Here is a 20,005-nt window from a genome sequence, read left to right on the forward strand (position 1 = left end):
AAAATCCTTTACCAATAATTCATCCTTGATCTGTTGTGGAATTGCACCTTTGATGTAAGAGGTTAAAATAAGCAATGTGCCATGTATTTGTTTTGAAGTTGAATTGTAAACAAGCTCTAATCGTTTTGTTATTAGTTTGCAATATACTGATGGTTCAACAAACTTCCCAACTAATTCAGCAACCCGACTAACCTTTAAAAAATTAAAACTATGATTTTAAAGAAGATAAATATAAAAACAGCTGTTTGATAAAGCACAGAGCTACCCAGAAAATCCATTGCAATAAATGTGTATTATAAATATAAACTTTCTACACATATACAACTACATATATATAATAAAGAAAAGAAAAACTTATTTTTGCCATAATAAAAATCCTTCATATCTAGGTAGCACCTTTCCAAAACTTAACTTTAAGTTGATGTATAAACTGAAGCACACTTGGATGTTTCAGTTTGACATCATTAATGACATTTCATACAAGGTTAAGAATAGAAAAAAATTTTTGTAAGTATATGTATACTTACAACCCTCGGAATTAGGAAAAATTAAGTTGGCAAAATATTGCCGACATAAATCAGCTATAGCTAAGCACAAAATTAAAAAAAAAGAATGGACCAATTGATAAAATTTTATACATAAAATAGACAAACAATAATTAACACTGAGTTTGCTGAATAATTTTTTTAAAAATCATTTGCATATAATTTGAAAAACCAACGCAGCATTTTACCATTTCAATAGGAATTTAAATAATACATTAGTTTTGCTAATTTGATATTATTTTATTTAGAATTAATAACAACAACAAGTTATTTAATTTTGATCAAATCATTTTTACAAATTATTAATAATAAAAAAATGATAACAAAAATAATAATAACAACAATAATAACAATAATAATATAAGATAACAAAAGTAATCCAAATTATAGTAATAGTAATAATAAGTATTTTACAATAATAAAAATTATTTTTATTTTACTTTTTTGTAAATATTTAAAAAGTATATATATATATATATATATATATATATATATATATATATATATATATATATATATATATATATATATATATATATATATATATATATATATATATATATATATATATATATTAATAAATATCATAAAGATAGTTATACAATACCGCAAATTCCACAATGTCCTAATTTAGAAATCAAAATATAATAGTCAACAATCTTGAAAGCTTTTTATAAATCGATAAAAACACCACAAACAAAATGACCAGTATCAAGAAGAGCAAGAAGAATGTTTTGATGGAAAACCAAATTGAAAATCATTTAAAAAATTAAATGAGTTTAGAAAAAAGTACACTCTAGAATACATAAGTTTTTCAAGAAGCTTGCTAATGTTAGATAAAAGATAAATAGGTCAATAACTAGTGCATAAAAATATGAAATCATTTTTAAAAATTGGAATAAGGCAAGAAAAAATTAAAATATCAGGAAATGTTCATTTATGGATGAGGTATTAAATAGTTTAAGAGGAATATTTGAAAATTCAAAGTTAAAATCTATAAGAATGTTTGTGAGAATGTTGTTTAGACCTAATAATTTTCTTGGATTCGATTTTTATATTAGAGATGAAATTTCAGGAATATTTGTTGGAGATGATAGTAAACTATGTAAATTAGGTTATTTAAAATACTTTTGATAGTTGACGTAACACGAATAAATGTTGGATTTGAGTTTATGAGCAACATTTGTAAAAAAAAAGTGTTAAATAATCCAGAGATTAGAGTGGGGTCAGTTTTATAAGTTTCATTTTTTTACAAACAGTTGAGGGACGACTTAATAAAATTTTTGACATTTATTAGGTTGTTAATGCCTTATCAAATTTCGCAAAGATTTTTTACATTTTCTGAGTTCTGAGAAAGTTTTTTTAAATGGATTTTTTTATTAAGTTTAATTAATGTAATTATCATATATTTATATCTCTTAAAAATACTTTCAAACTTGTTTATATTAACAAGATGTTAACATTTTTTGTTGGAAAAGATTGTGCAAATAGATTTTATAACTCCTTTTGTAATCTATGGTTTAAATTGATGTTTGAAGTTTATGATACTAGATTTTTTTAAGTGGGGCATACAATCTAAAATCAATGTTGTTTCAGTAATAAATGTTTGGAAGCATGAGTTAATATCATTGGACTTAATAACATTATCCCAGTCAATTTTTAATAAATCAGATTTAAAGTTTTCTTCATTAAAGTTTTTAAAACTCCTGCTATATAAATTATGTCTGTGTTGCATAAATAATTTATTGAAATTGGGACAAATACAAAATTGAGGTAAGTAATCAGAAACAGAAGTTGTCAAATTTCCTGAATTAATTTTATTAGTTGTTAAATTAGATAAAATATTATCAATGATTGTAACAGAGTGATCAGTAAATCTATATATATTATCAATGATTGTAGCAGAGTGATCAGTAAATCTAGTCGGTAAAGTAATAAAAGGGCGAATATTACAAAAAGAAAAGTTTAAAAAATCAGATGTGACAATGTCATTATTAAAAATTAAGAATTATTTTCAGATTTATTTTCAGCAGATATTTATAGTAGGACAGACATAATATTACTAAAAACATTGATTTCCATGCAAGGGTGTCTATAAGTGCAACTAGCAACAATATTAGACTTTTTAGAAAATATAATTTCTACTAATGTGGATTCTAAACAATTATGTGTGTAAATCATTAAATCATCTCTTTGTTAATATATTAGTTTTTTTAATAAATATAATAATGTACCACCACAAGAGGATACAGTTGGTGTATGCCTAATGTTGTAACCAAGGTTGATAAGTTTAAACCAAATGGTTTAAACTTATCAACCTTAAAAAATATCTATTTTAAACTATCAATTTTAAACTACCAAACCATTTGAAAAATATCAATTTAAACCAAAGTTATATTTTTTAAACAACTTTAAGTTTACAAATCGAACTATGTAAATACTTAATATGAATGAACCTATTTAAAAGCACAAAGATGCTTCTGAAAATTGATTTCTCATGCATATTAAATTTACAGTATATTATTATTTAACATTGCCTATTTATTTTTTAAATGTGGCAACAGGTCAATGTTTTATAATTTTGCGTATTTGTATTAATAACTAAATTATTAAAGAAATATAAAAATTAATTAAAAAAACATATAGATAAAATAAAAATATTTTTTTAAATGCCTGTTTTTCTGCCTTTTTACGGCTAAAAAAAACCAAATATTATTGCTTAATCAAGAAGGAATCTTGACAAACAAGGCCGCTGTGCTCAACTTGTTTCTCCGCACAGCGGCCTTGTTCATCAAGGTTTATTTTATGGAGTTATAGAGTTGAAGATTGTAATCACAACTAAAGTAGCCTCCTTGACTGCAGTGTAGTGACATGTGTCTGTAACATCTAGTTACAGACTGCAGCGGCCTTCACGGCCTTGGGGAGGTGAATTGAAATAAAATAAGATGAGAGTAGTAAAAGCAACAAATCTTGTTTTTATATACAGAACATTGAATGATGTATTGATTGATGAATTATATCAGTAATACTGATAGAAGATATAATCTACTCAAGTAAAATGCCTAATGCTTTTTTTTTAATTGTAAAAGTTGAATAAACACAGCTTATTTATTAAAAAAAAAGGAGTTTTAACCAAAAAACCATGGTTTATTTGGTTATTTAAAAAAAAAAAATATGTTTTTTCAACCCTATCAATGAGAATCGACTAAATTTAGGATTTTCCTTTTTAACCTTGTTTCAATTATACCAATAATGGAAAAATTAATGATAATATTATTTTTTAATCCTCAAAGTATTTTTGTATCGATGATATGTTTAGATAAAAAAATGAGAGAGCATTTATTTTAAAGTTAAGTGTACATAATTTGTTTATGTCATAATTTTTACTAACTACTTCTAATGAAAAAGAAACTTCTTTATCTGAATCTAAAATACAAGATGAAACAGAATTATTAAATTTATTAGAGACTATTTAAATGAAAAGATGGAAAAAGTTTTGTAGACTTAATGCTTGTCTTTAAGAAGTCACCAAAAAGATTTTAGCAAGATCAAAACAAAACGACTGGAAATTTTTTTACAAATAGTTCATTTGTTGGCAAAAATATGCCCCTGTGCTAAAATAAACCTTTGAAATGTTGTAACAAAGTTGATTTTTTGCAATCAAAAATGAAATTATAAATATTTTGTATCTGAAAAAGTTTTTTCATAAAATCCAATTGTTTTTTATGAGGGGGCAGTGCAAATCATATTCTGCTCCAGATGGCATAAACCCTTGGTATGCCACTGGTTTTTTCTAAACCTAAAACACAAATATTTGTATTTGTATTTGGAAAATGCTGATTACATATATTTGTATTTGAATTAGGAAATCTAAAATTAACTTAATTGTATTTGTATTTGATCAAATGTATTTGATCTCAACCCTGACAACATAAACTTATCTGTAGTAAACTGTACTCAGTATCATTAAGCCTGTCACATTTTATATGAGTCCAAAATAAACAAACATTACACTAAGTTTAATAAATGTTTTTGTTTAACTCTTGAGTACTAAAAAAAAATCTCTTGAATTGCAATTCTCAAGTTTAATAGAAGGCAATGCATTCTAAATTCAGATCTTTTTTATATCTTTCGATATGAAATTATAACTGCAATCAGAGTTGTATGTTCCAATTGATACAAAGTTGTATCAATTGGAACTCCTGACTTTTCAGAGTCAAAGCTTTGTAACATCCCTAATATGTATACACAAATGAAATTTTATGCAAGGTTTTTTTTAGTTGTATTAACTACCCTAAGGTTAAATGCTGCTATAGTTGAGGAAACAAATCAATTTTCTTTCTTTTTTCAATTGTTAAAACCCTCCATAGGCCCAAAGATCATTTTATGTCCTTATAATGAACAAACTGAGAGGAGCATTTCCATTATGCAACTTAGATTTTTGTTCATTTTTGTTGTTTTATTATTAGAAGGAAATATATACTATGATATGTTTATTTTGTTTCATTATTTGAGCAATGAAGATCAAAAAAATCAACAAAAAAAAATTCACCATATTCCCATCTTTGGTCTGTATGTCATATTTTATTTGTTTTATATTATATACACATACATACATCTAAATGAATACATACACATACATATGCATATACAAACATGTTCGGGTGGTTCAAAAAACATTTTTGAATAATATCTGCTTGCACTCTCTTAATGCTCTGTATAATAAAGTGACCATATGTACGGATTTGAAATGTACAGTAAGCGTTTTAGGGTAGTTTTGTGCGTTTGGGGTTTGTTCGCGCTTGTGTACACATATATAAAAAAATGAAGGAAATAAAATTCTTTTAAATAAATTTATTTAATAAGTGAATTTACTTTAATATAATTAAGAAACTAAATGAGTTAAATTCCAATAAACTTAACTATAACATACAAAACTAAATGAATTAAATTCCTGTTTTTCAATTCCCATTAGAGAAGAGAAAAAATTATTACGAAACATTTTTCAACTTCAGTAATAAAAATGCACACATTTTATACAAATTTTGTTCACTTTGTAATGCCTTTTTTCCCTGATTATTATGAGTAACACTTATAATAATCAGGGAAAAAAGTTTATTTTACTAAAATAGTGCTCATAAAAAAGTAATTAAAGATTTATATAACTGTTTATTAAATAGATCTAATTCATAAAATGAATAATAAGAAGAGTAGGTTAAACACATTTAATGATAATTTAAAGAAAATGTTTTCTTTCTTAACACAGATCAAAGATGAGCTCCTCAAATGTACTATTTATTATGGCTAACTTGATATTAGTGGTCGTGGATGGACTGCAAATCAAGATCATTGTAAATCACAAAATGGCATTAGATGCTTCTATATCATCAAAGAAAATCACAAAGTTGATAAAGAGTCAGAGCTTTTGTTAAAAAGAAAAATAATAGCCATTCAAAAAGGAACAATTGGTCCATGTTTATCAGATACCTGATAAACATGGTTTGTGTAAATAGAGAAACATCAGATATTTTATCAGAAGTTATCTTTAAATGCATTAGCGCTAACAACATTTCTTCAAAAGTTTTGGCTATTTCTACAGACAATAACAGTATGAATTTGGGAGGTTTAAAATGAAACAGTAATAATAATATTCACAAAAAGTTAATCGCTAAACTGTGAAATCATTGGCATCGGTTGCAATGCTCACATTTTATCAAACACAATAAACACTGCATCTGGTTGTTTATCAATCGATGTGAAGTAATTACTTCTTAAATTTATTTAAATAATTCAAAATTTTTTTACCATTTCACTGTTTAAGTAGAAAATTTCCGCAAGTAGGCCAGTGTAGAATACAAAAAATTGCTAGGATTTTCTAAGGTTCATTGGTTGGCCTTACTTCCAATGCTTAAGAAAATAAAGCTCAGAAAATTGTCTGAAACTTTTATTTGACTTTTTCAATAACAAGATGGGTGAAAGAGTACTGTTTTTTGTTCACAAGCCAATGTTTTTTATAACATGGTAAAAAAAATTGAGAAAGATAATATTTCTGCTGCTAAAGTTGCCATAGTATTAAAAGAAAGACCAGATAAAATCTAGAAAAGAAGAAAAATTTATACCTTTCATAGTAAAACAGCATTTACAAGCTACTGAAGAAAGTAATCATCATTTGAAAAAGCAATTTCTGAAAGTAGAAAAAAAAGACTTTTTTTTCAAGCTTTTATAAAATTTCTCTTCATTTGAGACCCAACACAACAGGGAGCTATTTAATGGTTAGGGATCTGTGGTGACCCCACAAAATACTTTTTATTCAAAAAAATTTCATTCCAGTGTTACTTTATTATATAGAACACATTAAGGGGGTGTCAGGTAATATATATAAGTATAAAGCAAATTTAATTATTTTTTAAATAATAACTAATTTTTGAATTTATCATTTTTTGAATTAAAAATTGCTTATTATGAAATTTATCATTTTTTGAATGATAAATTACTTATAGGTAAAGAACTTAAGGCTTATTTTTGACAAGTTCTCATCAATTTAAAATTACTAAACATTGAATCAGATTGCAGATACAGATATTATATCTGACAAATTAAAAATGTGTCTGCAATCAGAATATCCAAACACCAGCAGGCTGTGTTACCTAATGGCTAAATTAACTTTTAGCATCTCTCTACCTCTTGTATGATATCTTTAGTACCTTTTTGGTAAATTATGCTCATAGCATAAATAAACATTAAAATGTGGACTATATCTCATAAATTTAAGGTGTTATCATTTTTAAAAAGAACTATATACATTAAAATAGCAAATGCAAACTTCCTGTATAGGGCGTATAAATATAGCCATAAAAGAGTGAATTTATATATAATAGAGGTGAGCTGATTCCGTTTTTGATCCTGCCAATTCTCATGAAATTATAAGAATGGCGATTCTCCTTTTTTTTTAATGAAGTTGAACAATTCCCAATACTTTTAAAAATTGACACCTAACTGATGCAAACATACCTTTCTTTATCGGTCGTCATGGTTTTTTTCTAGAACTAAAGGTATTAACTATTAATTTACTAATAAACTGTAATACTTTAAATGTAACAGATTTACAACTGATTCTGTAGCTTAACTTGTTGATGTAGGTGTATTTATTAAATTAATAATTTAAATTTAAAAAATAAAAGATTTTTTATAAAATCTTTGTTACAACTTCTTTTTGTTTTTAGTTTTGTTGTTGTAATACATTGTATATGTATATAATGAATGAATAAATGGGACAGTTTGATTGCTCTTGTTGCTGCTATAAAAGTTTTTGACATCATCTGTACTGCAAGTTAATTAAAAGTGATTATATCAGAATATATCCCAAAAATAAATGGAGTTAACATTCGATCACATCATTGATCATGAAAGGATTATAAAAATTTTTAAAGAATCTCATTGTTTAAAGCATCAATATTGTTGAGACTGACAGAAAGAACCCATATACGCCTTTAAAACAATCCTAGATCCCAGATTTAAAAACAAGATTTTAAGGAGCAAAACAAGGGCTAAAGTTGTTACTTTATTATCAGTTGAATGCATTGGACAATCATAAAGGTCTTAAAATTGCTAAAAATCTGTGAAAATGCAAAATCTGTAAAAAGTATTATAAGGGCTTCTATATTTTTATTGCACTTTAAATATTGTAAGTCAATGAACTAAATATCTTTTATAATTAGATTCACATTAAACATCATAAAATGGCGGTTGAAGTATCAGAGAACTTCTACTCATAAAAACAACAGCTTTGAATACTGGAGGTAATCAAAATTTCTAAATAAGAAAAAACTAGCCCAAAAATATCAAAATAGCCACCTTTTGCAGTGTTTCGCAGTGTTTCTAATTTTTTCACTGTTTTGCAGTGTTTCTAATTTTAAATTATGCATAAGTATAAAATTATTATTATTTTAATTGCATTAAATATTATTAGAGCAATAAAAATAATTAGAATTCCAAAAGATTTGGAATCTTAAATAATATAACACCTGTTCCATAAAATTTGAGAATAACTTGAATTAGCGATAATTAATTAGAAAACTCGATAAAATAATTAGTATTTGGTATCAAATGAAAGCTCTATCTTTCCTCTTTCAATTAGCATATAAATTCTCTGATTATTTTTTGTTTAGATAACAATTTAAAATGCCAAATCAACAAGCCTTAAAAAGTTGTGTGTATAATTTTTATAAAAAAAAACATGAAGATGGAAAACACGTTGTTTGGAACCATTTCAAGATGGAGGGCTACTCAAAAGCTTTAATTTATAGATATATGAACAGTTACGATCAAAATAAACCATTGGGTCGCAAAGCTGGAAGTGGAAGAAGGGCTACTCATAATACACAAAACAACCGCATTAAATTAAGGAAAATATTTAAGGTATGTCACTTTCAAAGGTTTCTAGAAGACTTGGTTGTAGCAAAAGCACCATCGGACGAATCTTAAAATGCTTTAAAAAGCCTATTCTTTGTTATAAAAGAAAAAAAAGACCAAGCAGAACTCCTGAACAGAGGCTTTGGGGTCGCCGAAAATGTGGTCGACTTTATTCGAAATATTGCAACCATGAATTTATTATTGACGATGAATCATACTTTACTTTGTCGAATAGCACACTGGCTGGTAATAATACATACTATTAAAATGATCAAAAATTGACATTGTTAAGTATTATGATGTTGCAAAATTTGAAAAAAAATTACTTGTATGGATGGCAATCTCCCCTCGAGGGGTCACATCTATTTACATTGTTCCTTCTAGCCAAGCAGTAAACCAAGAGATCTATTTAAAAGAGTGAAAAAGCGCTTGCAGCCTTTTATTAATAAATATTATCGAGACACCAAGTATATCTTTTGGCCCAATTTAGCAACATCTCACTATGCTAATTCGGTAACAAAATGGTTAAGAACCCAGAAGATACCATTTGTTCAAAAAAAAGACAATCCAGCAAACTTACCAGGAGCTCGTGCTATAGAGGATTTTTGGGCAATGCTTAAGCAGGATGTGTACAAGAATGGATGGTCTAGAAATAATATATCAAACCTTGAGCGTCAGATTCGTTATTGTGCCAGTAGAATTGACCTAAATGCTGTACAAAAGCTGGTACAAGGTACCAATACCAGACTTGATCAAATTCGAAGATATGGAGTCTTGTGATAAATTTATTTTTATTTTCCTATTCTGCATATTTAATTCTAAGAACATACCAAAAAAATTTTTTTTATCTCGTTTATTTAAGTTTTTATTCAAGCTTAAAGCCAGTCTCAAATTTTATGGAACAGGTGTTATAAATATTATAATAGCCATAAAATATAGTAAATTTTATTTCAATACTTGATAAACGACTTGTTTTTCATCATCTTGAGAGGCCGAGTAGAGGCCATTTGATAATAACTCCATGCTCATTGTTATGTGGTCCTCACAGTACAACACCAGATGGTACAAAAGATTGGCAGCCTTAAATGCAATACTTTTTTTTTAATTCAGTTCAATGACTTAAAAATCAGTCTTTAAATATTTGTTATATAATCTTCAATTTTTTAATAAAAAAAATCAATCTTTGAATAGTAATTAATATGTAAACTAATATTATATATGTTATTATTATCAGTCTTCTCTGTTTGAAATTTAATGCCAGCACACAAAAAAGCGCTGGTAGGATGGTCTTTTTTAAGTTAGCCTGCCCAATTTAAAAAATTCGTTTTTTTCTGCTGTTTAAATTAAAATAAAAATAGCGAAAAGAATGCTTCGAATAAATACTAGATAAAATAATTAAAAAAAAAAAAAAAAAACTAGTAAAAAAAAGCATTTTTCATTAAAGCTGAATCAATGAACAAAAAATTTTTTTGCTGCAATTTAAAAGAAAATGGTTTTATTTTTTTGGCAAACGCTTTTTATTGCGCTCGCCAAAGTATTTGCGGGCATGTGGACAAGCGTGAAAGCGCTGGCTAAACGTAGAAGACTGTATTATATATAACTACATGCAGTACTCAAAGTGAGACAGGATAAGGCAGGATGCCTTATTGCCACAATTTAATAAATTATAAACAACTCTGCCATCTTTTTATATCTCTCCATATATAAGAATGATTAAACAGGATGGTATTTTAAAAAATATACCATTACTTTTTTTCCCACTTTGAACACTGACTATATATTAATATACAATAATCTTTTCATTTGAGATTATTTATAAATTTTAAAAATATTTTATTTAAAATATTTTTAAAATTTATATTTAACAACACAAAAAATGATTACCTTGATTCTAGTGTCTACACACCAATCAGTGATATCATGAATTAGAGCAGGAAGAATCTTTGAGAAGTTTTGCTGAACAAGCACTCTACAACCCAATCTAGGTCTGTTATGAGCTGTAATAGTTTCTATCTTTTAATTCTATTTTTATTTTATAATATGCAAATAAAGCACAAAATAAAAGCGCTTACTTATGAATGATTCAAACGATTTAGTTACATGATACTCTCTTTTATCTTTTAAATCTACTTCATTTTCTTCTTCATATAGCATACCAGCCTTTAAAAATATTTATGCATCAACAAAGTTGCAACAATATAAAATAACTATGTAAAATACAAATGAAAAAATAAAAACAACCGATTAACTACCTTTTCAAAATTTTCCAAACTTAATAATCTAATTTCAGACATTTCATCGGAAAGTCCACTAAGTAGCAAGGGAATCAATTTTGCAAAATAAGAATACCTAAAATATATACATTAAAGTATTAAAAAGAACCACAAGGGTATATTTTACTAGAGGCAACCTCAGTTGTGGTTTCATCTTTTTAAAGTTATTCCCAATATATCTTATTTAGCAGTTATAAAAAAGTAAGAAAACAAGAAAAGCAATGGAAACAATGGATATAGTAAGAATGTCTGATAAAAAACATAATTATATAATAACCTATTAGAGGTTTCTTTATTAATGAAAAAAAGGATTCAACTTTAGTGTTGGATCCTCTAAAAAAAATATTTTACATAAGGACTATAAATAAAGAAATTATCACTATAACCATTGAGCTTGATGAAAGATGCATTACTTATTATACTCTTGCTAAAGCCATTCCTCTAAGCAAACCAGCCAAAGAAGCTAAACTTGCTTTGAATTTGAATGTTTTCAAAAGCAATAGAAGTTGTTGGAGGAGATTCAACTAACTCCGTAACAAATTTAAAAAAAGATGTCAATAGATAAAGCTTTCTGTTATAAGCTGATAAAATGTTTCTCCACAGCACGATGGGGCCTAACGAAGCCAAAAATCAAAAAAACTACTAATCGATTTGAAATTTTGCACTGTTATAAAAAAGAGTATTCTAAATTGAATTAAAAAATAATTAAATGATTTTTGAAAGAATTGTGACCATTATTTTCAAAATAGAGTCGGATAAGCATTTCTTTAGCAATAAATTGAAGTTCAGTGATTTTTTCCACTTTTTACAAAATTATTTTTTTCAAAATATATATAGTTTATATCAAAAACTTCTGGAAAATTAAAGTAAAACTTAATGCATTTTTATATAAGGGATCGCAGGGACAGGGGGGAGTGGTGGGGAGTGGAGGGCTGAGCGTCTCCCCTCCCTTCCCCCCCCCCAATTTTCCCCCAATTTTCAAAATAAAGTGTAAAATAAAATATAAAAATACAAACAAAATATTTTCTACAAAAGATAAAAACCTGTGCTGCTATCTATGTTGCAAGCAAATAATAGAGAAAAGTTGATGTACAAAATATTTCGTTCATTTTTATTTATATTTATAGATCTTATTTTTATATATAATTAAATAAAAGTGATTTTTGTTTCTACCATATTTTATTTTTAAAGAAAACTTTAAGAAGACCTAATGATCTTATCATAGAGCATTTAATGAGTTGGTACTCTCTTTTCCATCTTATTTGACAACACTTATATTCTTTAAGCAAAATTCGAACTTGCAACCCCTTGGGTAAAGAGTTCAACACAATAACCACTGCGCCACGTTTGCTATTTTTCATTATAAAAAATCATATCATCATCTTGATATATGTATATATATCTATGATACATCAACATGATATATTTCAGAATCTGTTTTCAAAATCATCTATACCATTTTCACTATTAGAATCATCATCAAAGTTTTCATTAATAATATTTGTACTTAAGATTAACAGTTCTCTTACTTTGGATGGCACCTGATGCTTCTTGTACTTTTGAATTCTTTGTGGTAATCTTGAACTTGAAAGAATTGGATCTGAAATCTCCATTGCATGTGTGAATACATCAAAGAGGTTGTGTTAGCGACTATCTTTTCGAGCATGATAGATTCTATCTGATCTAAAAAGTTTATTTCTACTTTTTAGATTAGATAGATATGCTCCTTCGGATAATATGCCAACAGGAACAATTGAATTTGATATAATTTGTGAGCCATGTATCAAAAGTTTATGTAATGTGGGAGATGCTGTTGAGAAGCAATAGTCATTAAATTTAGCTGGATCAATTGGAAATTGATAAGAAATACACCACAAAAGTACTCTTAACCTTTGAATAAGCTCCAAATCGATGTCTAAAATTTCAGACAAGAACTTCAGATCTTTGAATGCTCTTTTTGCAACATTTCCTGTATTACTATTGCTATCGCTTGATTTTGGCATGTCTCTATGAATGTTAAGTTTGTTTTTGAATCAGATTTGAATTTCAATCTTCCTTGCTTTTATTTTTGCTTCATTTTCTTTTCCATGCACTTGCTATTGATTTTCAGGCAAAACTAATTTATAAGAAATGTGTATCATTGCTTCGAAACAACATATATGCATGTGAAGAATGCTTAAAACAATATTGTAGAGCTACTGGGTTAACATTAAATACTCCTTGTGTAAAACTTCCTAGTTTATTCATATCTTTTAAAGAACAACCACACGCAGTACATCGTTGAAATGAAGATGCCTGTGTAATAAATGATTGAATCTTTCCATTTATTAACGTTAGCTTACATTCAACAATAGTTTCTATTTAGATACAAGATTATCAATAACTTGGCATTTGGATTAGATACAAGATTAGCAATAACTTGGCATCTGCTAGACATTTCCAAAAATGGCATCAGGGTTTCCAATTGGTTTTAACCGATAACCAAAAACCGCGGTTTTTTGTCAAAACCGATATAAATCAAAACTGTCAGTTTTCAAAAACGGTTTTAGCGATTTTTTTGTATAATGTCTTTTGAATGTTTATTTATTATAGAAAAGTATAAAAAAACAAATTTGAAAGAAATTAAATTTTAATTTTATTATTTTGTATTTTGCTGGAAAGCTTAACACATCTTTTCATTTTCAAAATTATTCAAGTACTCCAAAAAAAAGTTCGAATAACGAATAAAGACACAGATATATTCAAATATAAAGTCAAAAAATAAATTTAATTTTTTAAAAATATCGATATATGTCATCAGTTTGCTACCTGGCGTAAAATTAAAATATAATACTGTATAAAGTATAATACCTGGCCTAAAATTCTAATTTCAAGATATGCTGAAGCATCTGCAATAGATACGGTTCTGTTGTAACATGCTACGGTGGATCCACAACAAAATAATACTTTGTTTCATGGAATTACTATCGATAGTCCTTTAACTGGAGAATCAAGCAGCAGCTCAAATCCACCACCAGAAAAAAAAAAAAACCATAGACAGTTGTTTTCAAAAAACCAGTCTTAAAGAAATTGTAACTGATCTAGCTACAGATGGTGTTTTGATTAATGCGATAACTAAGAACAAATTTATTTGCTCATAGAATCAACAAAGAGAAAATCATCTTAAAAGCCTAACAACTGTTATGAATTTAATCCATCAAAATTTTTCTGATTGAAGTGATGAAACAAAAAATTATCGAAAAAATTCAAATGGGACATAAATTCAGCTAATTTCATGATTAATACACATCTTTGAGGCACACAAGGTACATTGGTGTCAACCTGCATAAAAGCGAATGTACAAAAATCTATAATACTAGCCTCATTAGGATTTATTGTTCCTGTCCAGCTGAAAACCTTATTCAAAATATTAAGTATCATTTAAATTCATTTGATGTTTGTATGGAAAGAGATGCAGTAGGTTCAACTCAAGATGGTGCAGCAATCAACAAGAAGCTCATGCAATTAAGGTCATTGTTGATCAGTTTTGCTTCAATCATGGAATTCATCATGGTGTGTGCAACATATTATACAAGAAAAATAAAGACACAAACGTACCAATTCCCAAGGAAATGGACATTGAATCAGAAGAGGATGAACATGGAGTTTACGATGATAATTTTGAATCAGTAAACAATGAGGATAATGTTGACTACCCTGGAATTTTAATGAATGCACGAAAAGTAATGAAATTTATAAAAATGTTATCAACTCGTAATTAAATTTTTCAGAAAAAAGTTACTGAAGTATTTGGTAAAGAAATAGAACTGCATCTAGATGTTAATCATCGTTGAAATTCACTTTTTTCATGGCTGCGCCTTTGTTAAAAACTAAGAAATTTTTATTGCAGACATTTGCTGAATTAAATGCTCTTGATACAATCAACAAGTTTGATTTTGAGTCATTAGCTTCATTACATGCCGCTTTAGAGCCAGTAAAACTAACAGTGGAATTTCATAGCAGAGAAGATGCAACATTATTGACAGCAGATACTGTTCTTGAATTCATGCTTCTAAAACTATTTGCTATAAATTCAGAGATCACATCTTTATTGCATTCAAATTTAAAAAAGCAATTCAATGAAAGAATTAACGGAAATGTTATGCAGTTACTAAGGTGTCTAAAAGATCCTTCAGCTGTTCCATTCAAAAATACTTTAAATTTTATTGGGAAACTTGCATTTAGGCTTTTTTACCATTTTAACCTTTTTTACTTCTAATGATGAGGAACCGCTACTAGCTAAAGCACCATGTACAACGATGTAAAGTTCACCTGTTTCTCTTGAAGATGAATTAAACACACTTCTCAATAAAGATATCATCACACACTTGCCCAATTATACTGATCAAATCAAAAGGCTTAAGCAAGAGTTTTCGTTTTACCAAAATACGGGAAAAAGAACACAAAATCTTGAAAAAAATTTATAATGTGATTCTCTCTATAAAACCCATATCAACAGATATCAAACGCATTTTTTCGAGCTGAAATTTCTTTACAATAAAAATAAGTCATTATAAATTTTATTTCGAAATATAAACATAATGTTAAAACACTTTGTTTATATAACTTATTTAATAAACAATGCAAGACAAACTTTAAAAACTTTAGAAACTTCAAAAAAAAATATAAAAAAACTTTTTTAAACGGAAATATTAATGTATCAAACAGTACAAGACAGACTAAGTTTATATCAAATTTGATTTAATTAAGTTTCAAGTATTTATTGCAGGTTAGATTTCCACCGGCCATAAACAGCAAAATTATATCTCTAGTTTTTAAGTTATAAACAAACTATAAACACTCTAAATATATATTTTTTTATCGGAAATAAACGAAATTAAAATAATTTTGTTGCATATACTGATAGACTTTTTCATTATCTTTACACCAATATATAAATTAATATGCTTAAAATAGCAGTTACAAATAGCAACCAGACAATCTCTAATGGACTTATTATAAAAGGACAAAAATAGACTTCGACAAAGCACTAATTGCAACAATTTTAATTACAACTATCAAAAATGAATTGTCTATAAAAAATGTTTGTCTTTCTAGACTATCATTTTAAAAACGGACACTAAATGAACAATCTCGATTTTTTAATGAGGTACAGAAGATCTATTTAATATATAATTTGGACTTATAACGAGTAATTAAATTTTCACTGCAGCATCGTTTCAAAAACTGAAAACGAGCACAAAATTAAAAATACAATTTTTCTAACAGAAGTTCATTTTTTAATTTTTTGTCCAGCGTGTGCTGTTGATTAAAAAGTTAATGTCTATTTAAAAACCTCAAAATGGACTATTTTGTGCTCAATTGAAGTTCATTAATTACTCAGTTCAGTTGTTTTTCAATTCTCAGTGAATGTGCGTGAAAATTTATTTTTAAAATGCCCTCTCCAGTTTGGGATTACTTCAAAAAAGTTGAAGGTAAGTTTATCATTTAAAAAATTTTCCTTAGTCACTAAAATCTTTATCACCTTCGATAAAATTATTTTAAAAATATGTGATCAAGGAGTTGTCCTTTATAAAATGTGGATTAGTAAGTAGAAGATTCCAATAGGTGTTAAAATTTATTTAGGTTTGTGAATAAAACAATAGTGAAAAAGAAAAATGTTTTTTACTTTCATTTTATTGATGAATATGTACGCAAGTTTTAAACAATAGGGTAATTCCATGTCAAATCATCCAAAAAAATCAAAAAATGTCACCCTATGTTTGGGATTTTGCTAATTTTTTTATATGTTATATGGTTTATGAAAATTAAGAAAATTTGAAATTTGGAACCTCCAACCCCTTACGGTTCTTGAGATATTTAGGTTTCAATTTTATTATTTTTGCTGACTCAGCATTTTTTGCAAAATGTATTTTTGTCATTAAATAGCAATAATTAATGGACGAAATAAGGTATCATTCTGAAATTTGGTACATAGACAATCTTCCATATGGCGGATACAAATATTAGATTAAAAAAAATTTTAGACCACGTTAAGTACATGTAAATTGAATAATAATGGCATTTATTTTGGGATACTTTGACGGTCAAATTTGTGATGTCACCTTGATAATTTTTTTTTAGGCATTACTATAACTTACAATATAGGTATCAAACTTCACTATTAATTAAAAATATATTATTGCATTTTTTGACTTTTCTAAATTCAGCCTTTTAATGCTGAGTCAGCATAAAATTTATTGCTAACTTAATAATGAAAAAATTAGCTATATCTTAATTTCTGGTTGTAAAAAGACATTTTCAAAGTCATTTTGAAGGCAATAATAGATGTATATAAATATAAATTCTAAATTTTTTTGTACCTGGGGTAGACCCCCCCGCCCTCCCAAAAAAAAACGAAAATTTTCCTAATTTTGTAAAAAGTTATTTTTATAGTCATTTTGAGAGCAATGATAAATTTTTAGGTATTTATAAATATTTAGTGGGGTAGGCTTCCCCCTCACCCGCCCTACCACGAAAAATATATATATTTTTTGCTAATTTTGTTATACCAATAAAATAAGGATTGCTTTCTTAAAATTTTTCCATCAAGCTTTTGGATGCCAGCTAGGTTGGGGGTCGCAATTAGGCATATTACCAAATCTTTCCAAAAATGTTTTAATGAAAATATATAAAGACAAGTTACCAAGAGATTTTTATTTGTGTGGCCAAATTGTGCTAATTACACATACAATTATATTGTAACTATATTTAAAAAAATTATATACAAGTATAAAAATAATGATGCAATAGAAACTTTTTCTAAAAATCTTGATTATTTTGTTCAATAATTTTTGCCAACTCAATTTCTGAAATTTTGTATACACGACCATTTGTTGTAGATGGCGGATCAATGGTACATAAAATATGATTTGATGGGACCCAACACATATCTTCTCGTGCAGGCCAAGAAAAACTTGGACTGGGACCATGTGGGTGCATAAATTGAATTTTATAATCTCCTCCTTCATCTTTTTTGTTTATAATTCCAATCCACCAAAAGCTGTCATACATGCAAGCTACATAGTCCATATGATTATAAATAACTTGCTGCACAACCAACTCATTTGGTATCTGCACAAGCTTAAATGTCTGAACATCAGTTTGTTGACTCATCCTTTTAAAAGAAATTGTATATTTATCAATTGCTATAAAATGGTGAAAGGATCTTGTTCCTGGCAAGGTTCTTCCCATAGTAAACCTTGGTTGCAATGATGATCGTACTTCATTTATTTCTATCTTATAAACTAAAATAAATTGAATGTTTTTTATATTGGTTACACAAAATTCAAACATCTTATCTACCTCCAAAATCTGTCCAGTCACTGTTCTTTTTAAACTAGCTTGTGGAGTTAATCGTTTTACTGTGCCGCCAATGCCATCACAAGCAGACTTACCATGGCTAGTAGCAAAAAAAACCCATTCAGCATCAATATCAAAGTCTTCTTTGTGATGACAAAGATTAATAAAGTTTTTAAAGTTTTTATATTGTGCTGCACATCCATCAGTGAAGTATTTAATATTACTAATCTGTAGAATGTTTGCCTTAATGTAATTGGTAATGAGCTGTTGTATTTTATATACAAAGTATACACCATGCTCAGCGTCATCAGAAAGGATGCAAAATGACTTTAATAGTAGTTTATCATTTGATTTATAGTAAATAATAATAGGGTGAAGTGTACATTTTGGTTTATTCCAATGGTAACTTTGCACCTCATCCTGAACAATAAATTGGAAGTTCTCTGCAAAGTCACCCAATACTATACACTCATTTTGATTTAATAACTCTTTACAGTCTTTGAGGTACTTGGCTTGACTTTTAGCTATAAGTGAATGAGATGTTAATTTATCTATTTTATTGCATATAAGGTCGATAACATCTTCAATATTAATTTTTTGATTGATCAGCGTAGTTCTATCTGTATGCTGCCATTGGTTAATTGTTATTTCTTTATTGCTGTTGTCAAACTTTGCTGTTAAGAATTCTTTTAAAGCAGCAATACCAGGGCATAAAGGACATCGATGTAACATGCACTCTACATTATCCCTATTGCAAATAATCATTTCCATCAAATCTCTATAGTCTTTGTCAATTTTAAGAGCATCAGTTAACAACTTAACATTCTGATGATAGGTACAGACACAAACACAGAGGGTGCCAGACGAGTTTGTGGTTATACACCATCTAGGGCGAAGGCTGCAAAACTTAGAAAATCCGACGTTTAAGTTAGAATGTTGGAATTTAAATGCTACATATAGTTCCTTTAAATTAATCAATATTAGTCTTTTTTGCATGTGTTGCCTGTACCCTATACTCACAAAATCTTTTTTTCCAGGCAGCATTCGTGTGTACTCGTCACTTTGATAAAAGCTATGAACAAGATCAATGGTTGCATGGGAAAGCGACTTTCCTTTTTTTGATGATGGTTTATGCAAAATTCCATGTTTTTTTTTAGCTTTTCTAGCTTCTCGTACTAGGTAATTAGATACATTAAAAAATTCTGCAGACTTTGCGAGTGACCATGATTCTGGAGTTAGTGTTAATATCTGAATTTTTGCGGAGTATGATGTCACATTTTTTATCTTATCTTTCAATTCATTTAAAAGTGAGTATAGATCGTTAATTTGGTTATCAATTGAAGAACTTAATGGTGTACAAGATGGCGTCAATGTAATCATAGGATCAATATCATAAACTTTTTTTATTTTGTTTGCTGTTGCTCCAGTTATTTG

At 27.6% G+C, this 20,005-nt stretch overlaps 1 protein-coding gene across 1 annotated transcript in view; it reads right to left on the reverse strand.

Moving 5' to 3' along the window:
• Window positions 1-20,005, reverse strand: part of LOC100208837 (dynein axonemal assembly factor 5) — a 46,150-nt gene that overhangs the window by 16,903 nt on the left and 9,242 nt on the right. Inside the window, exons 6-10 of the mRNA XM_065791364.1 lie at window positions 11,210-11,306; window positions 11,030-11,117; window positions 10,842-10,954; window positions 9,915-10,037; window positions 13-192 (exon numbers count right to left, since the gene is read on the reverse strand). Coding sequence (XP_065647436.1) covers window positions 13-192; window positions 9,915-10,037; window positions 10,842-10,954; window positions 11,030-11,117; window positions 11,210-11,306 — 601 coding nt within the window. The remainder of the gene's footprint in view (window positions 1-12; window positions 193-9,914; window positions 10,038-10,841; window positions 10,955-11,029; window positions 11,118-11,209; window positions 11,307-20,005) is intronic.

Source organism: Hydra vulgaris, chromosome 02, assembly GCF_038396675.1.
Source record: "Hydra vulgaris chromosome 02, alternate assembly HydraT2T_AEP".
NCBI classification, from domain to species: Eukaryota; Metazoa; Cnidaria; class Hydrozoa; order Anthoathecata; family Hydridae; genus Hydra; species Hydra vulgaris.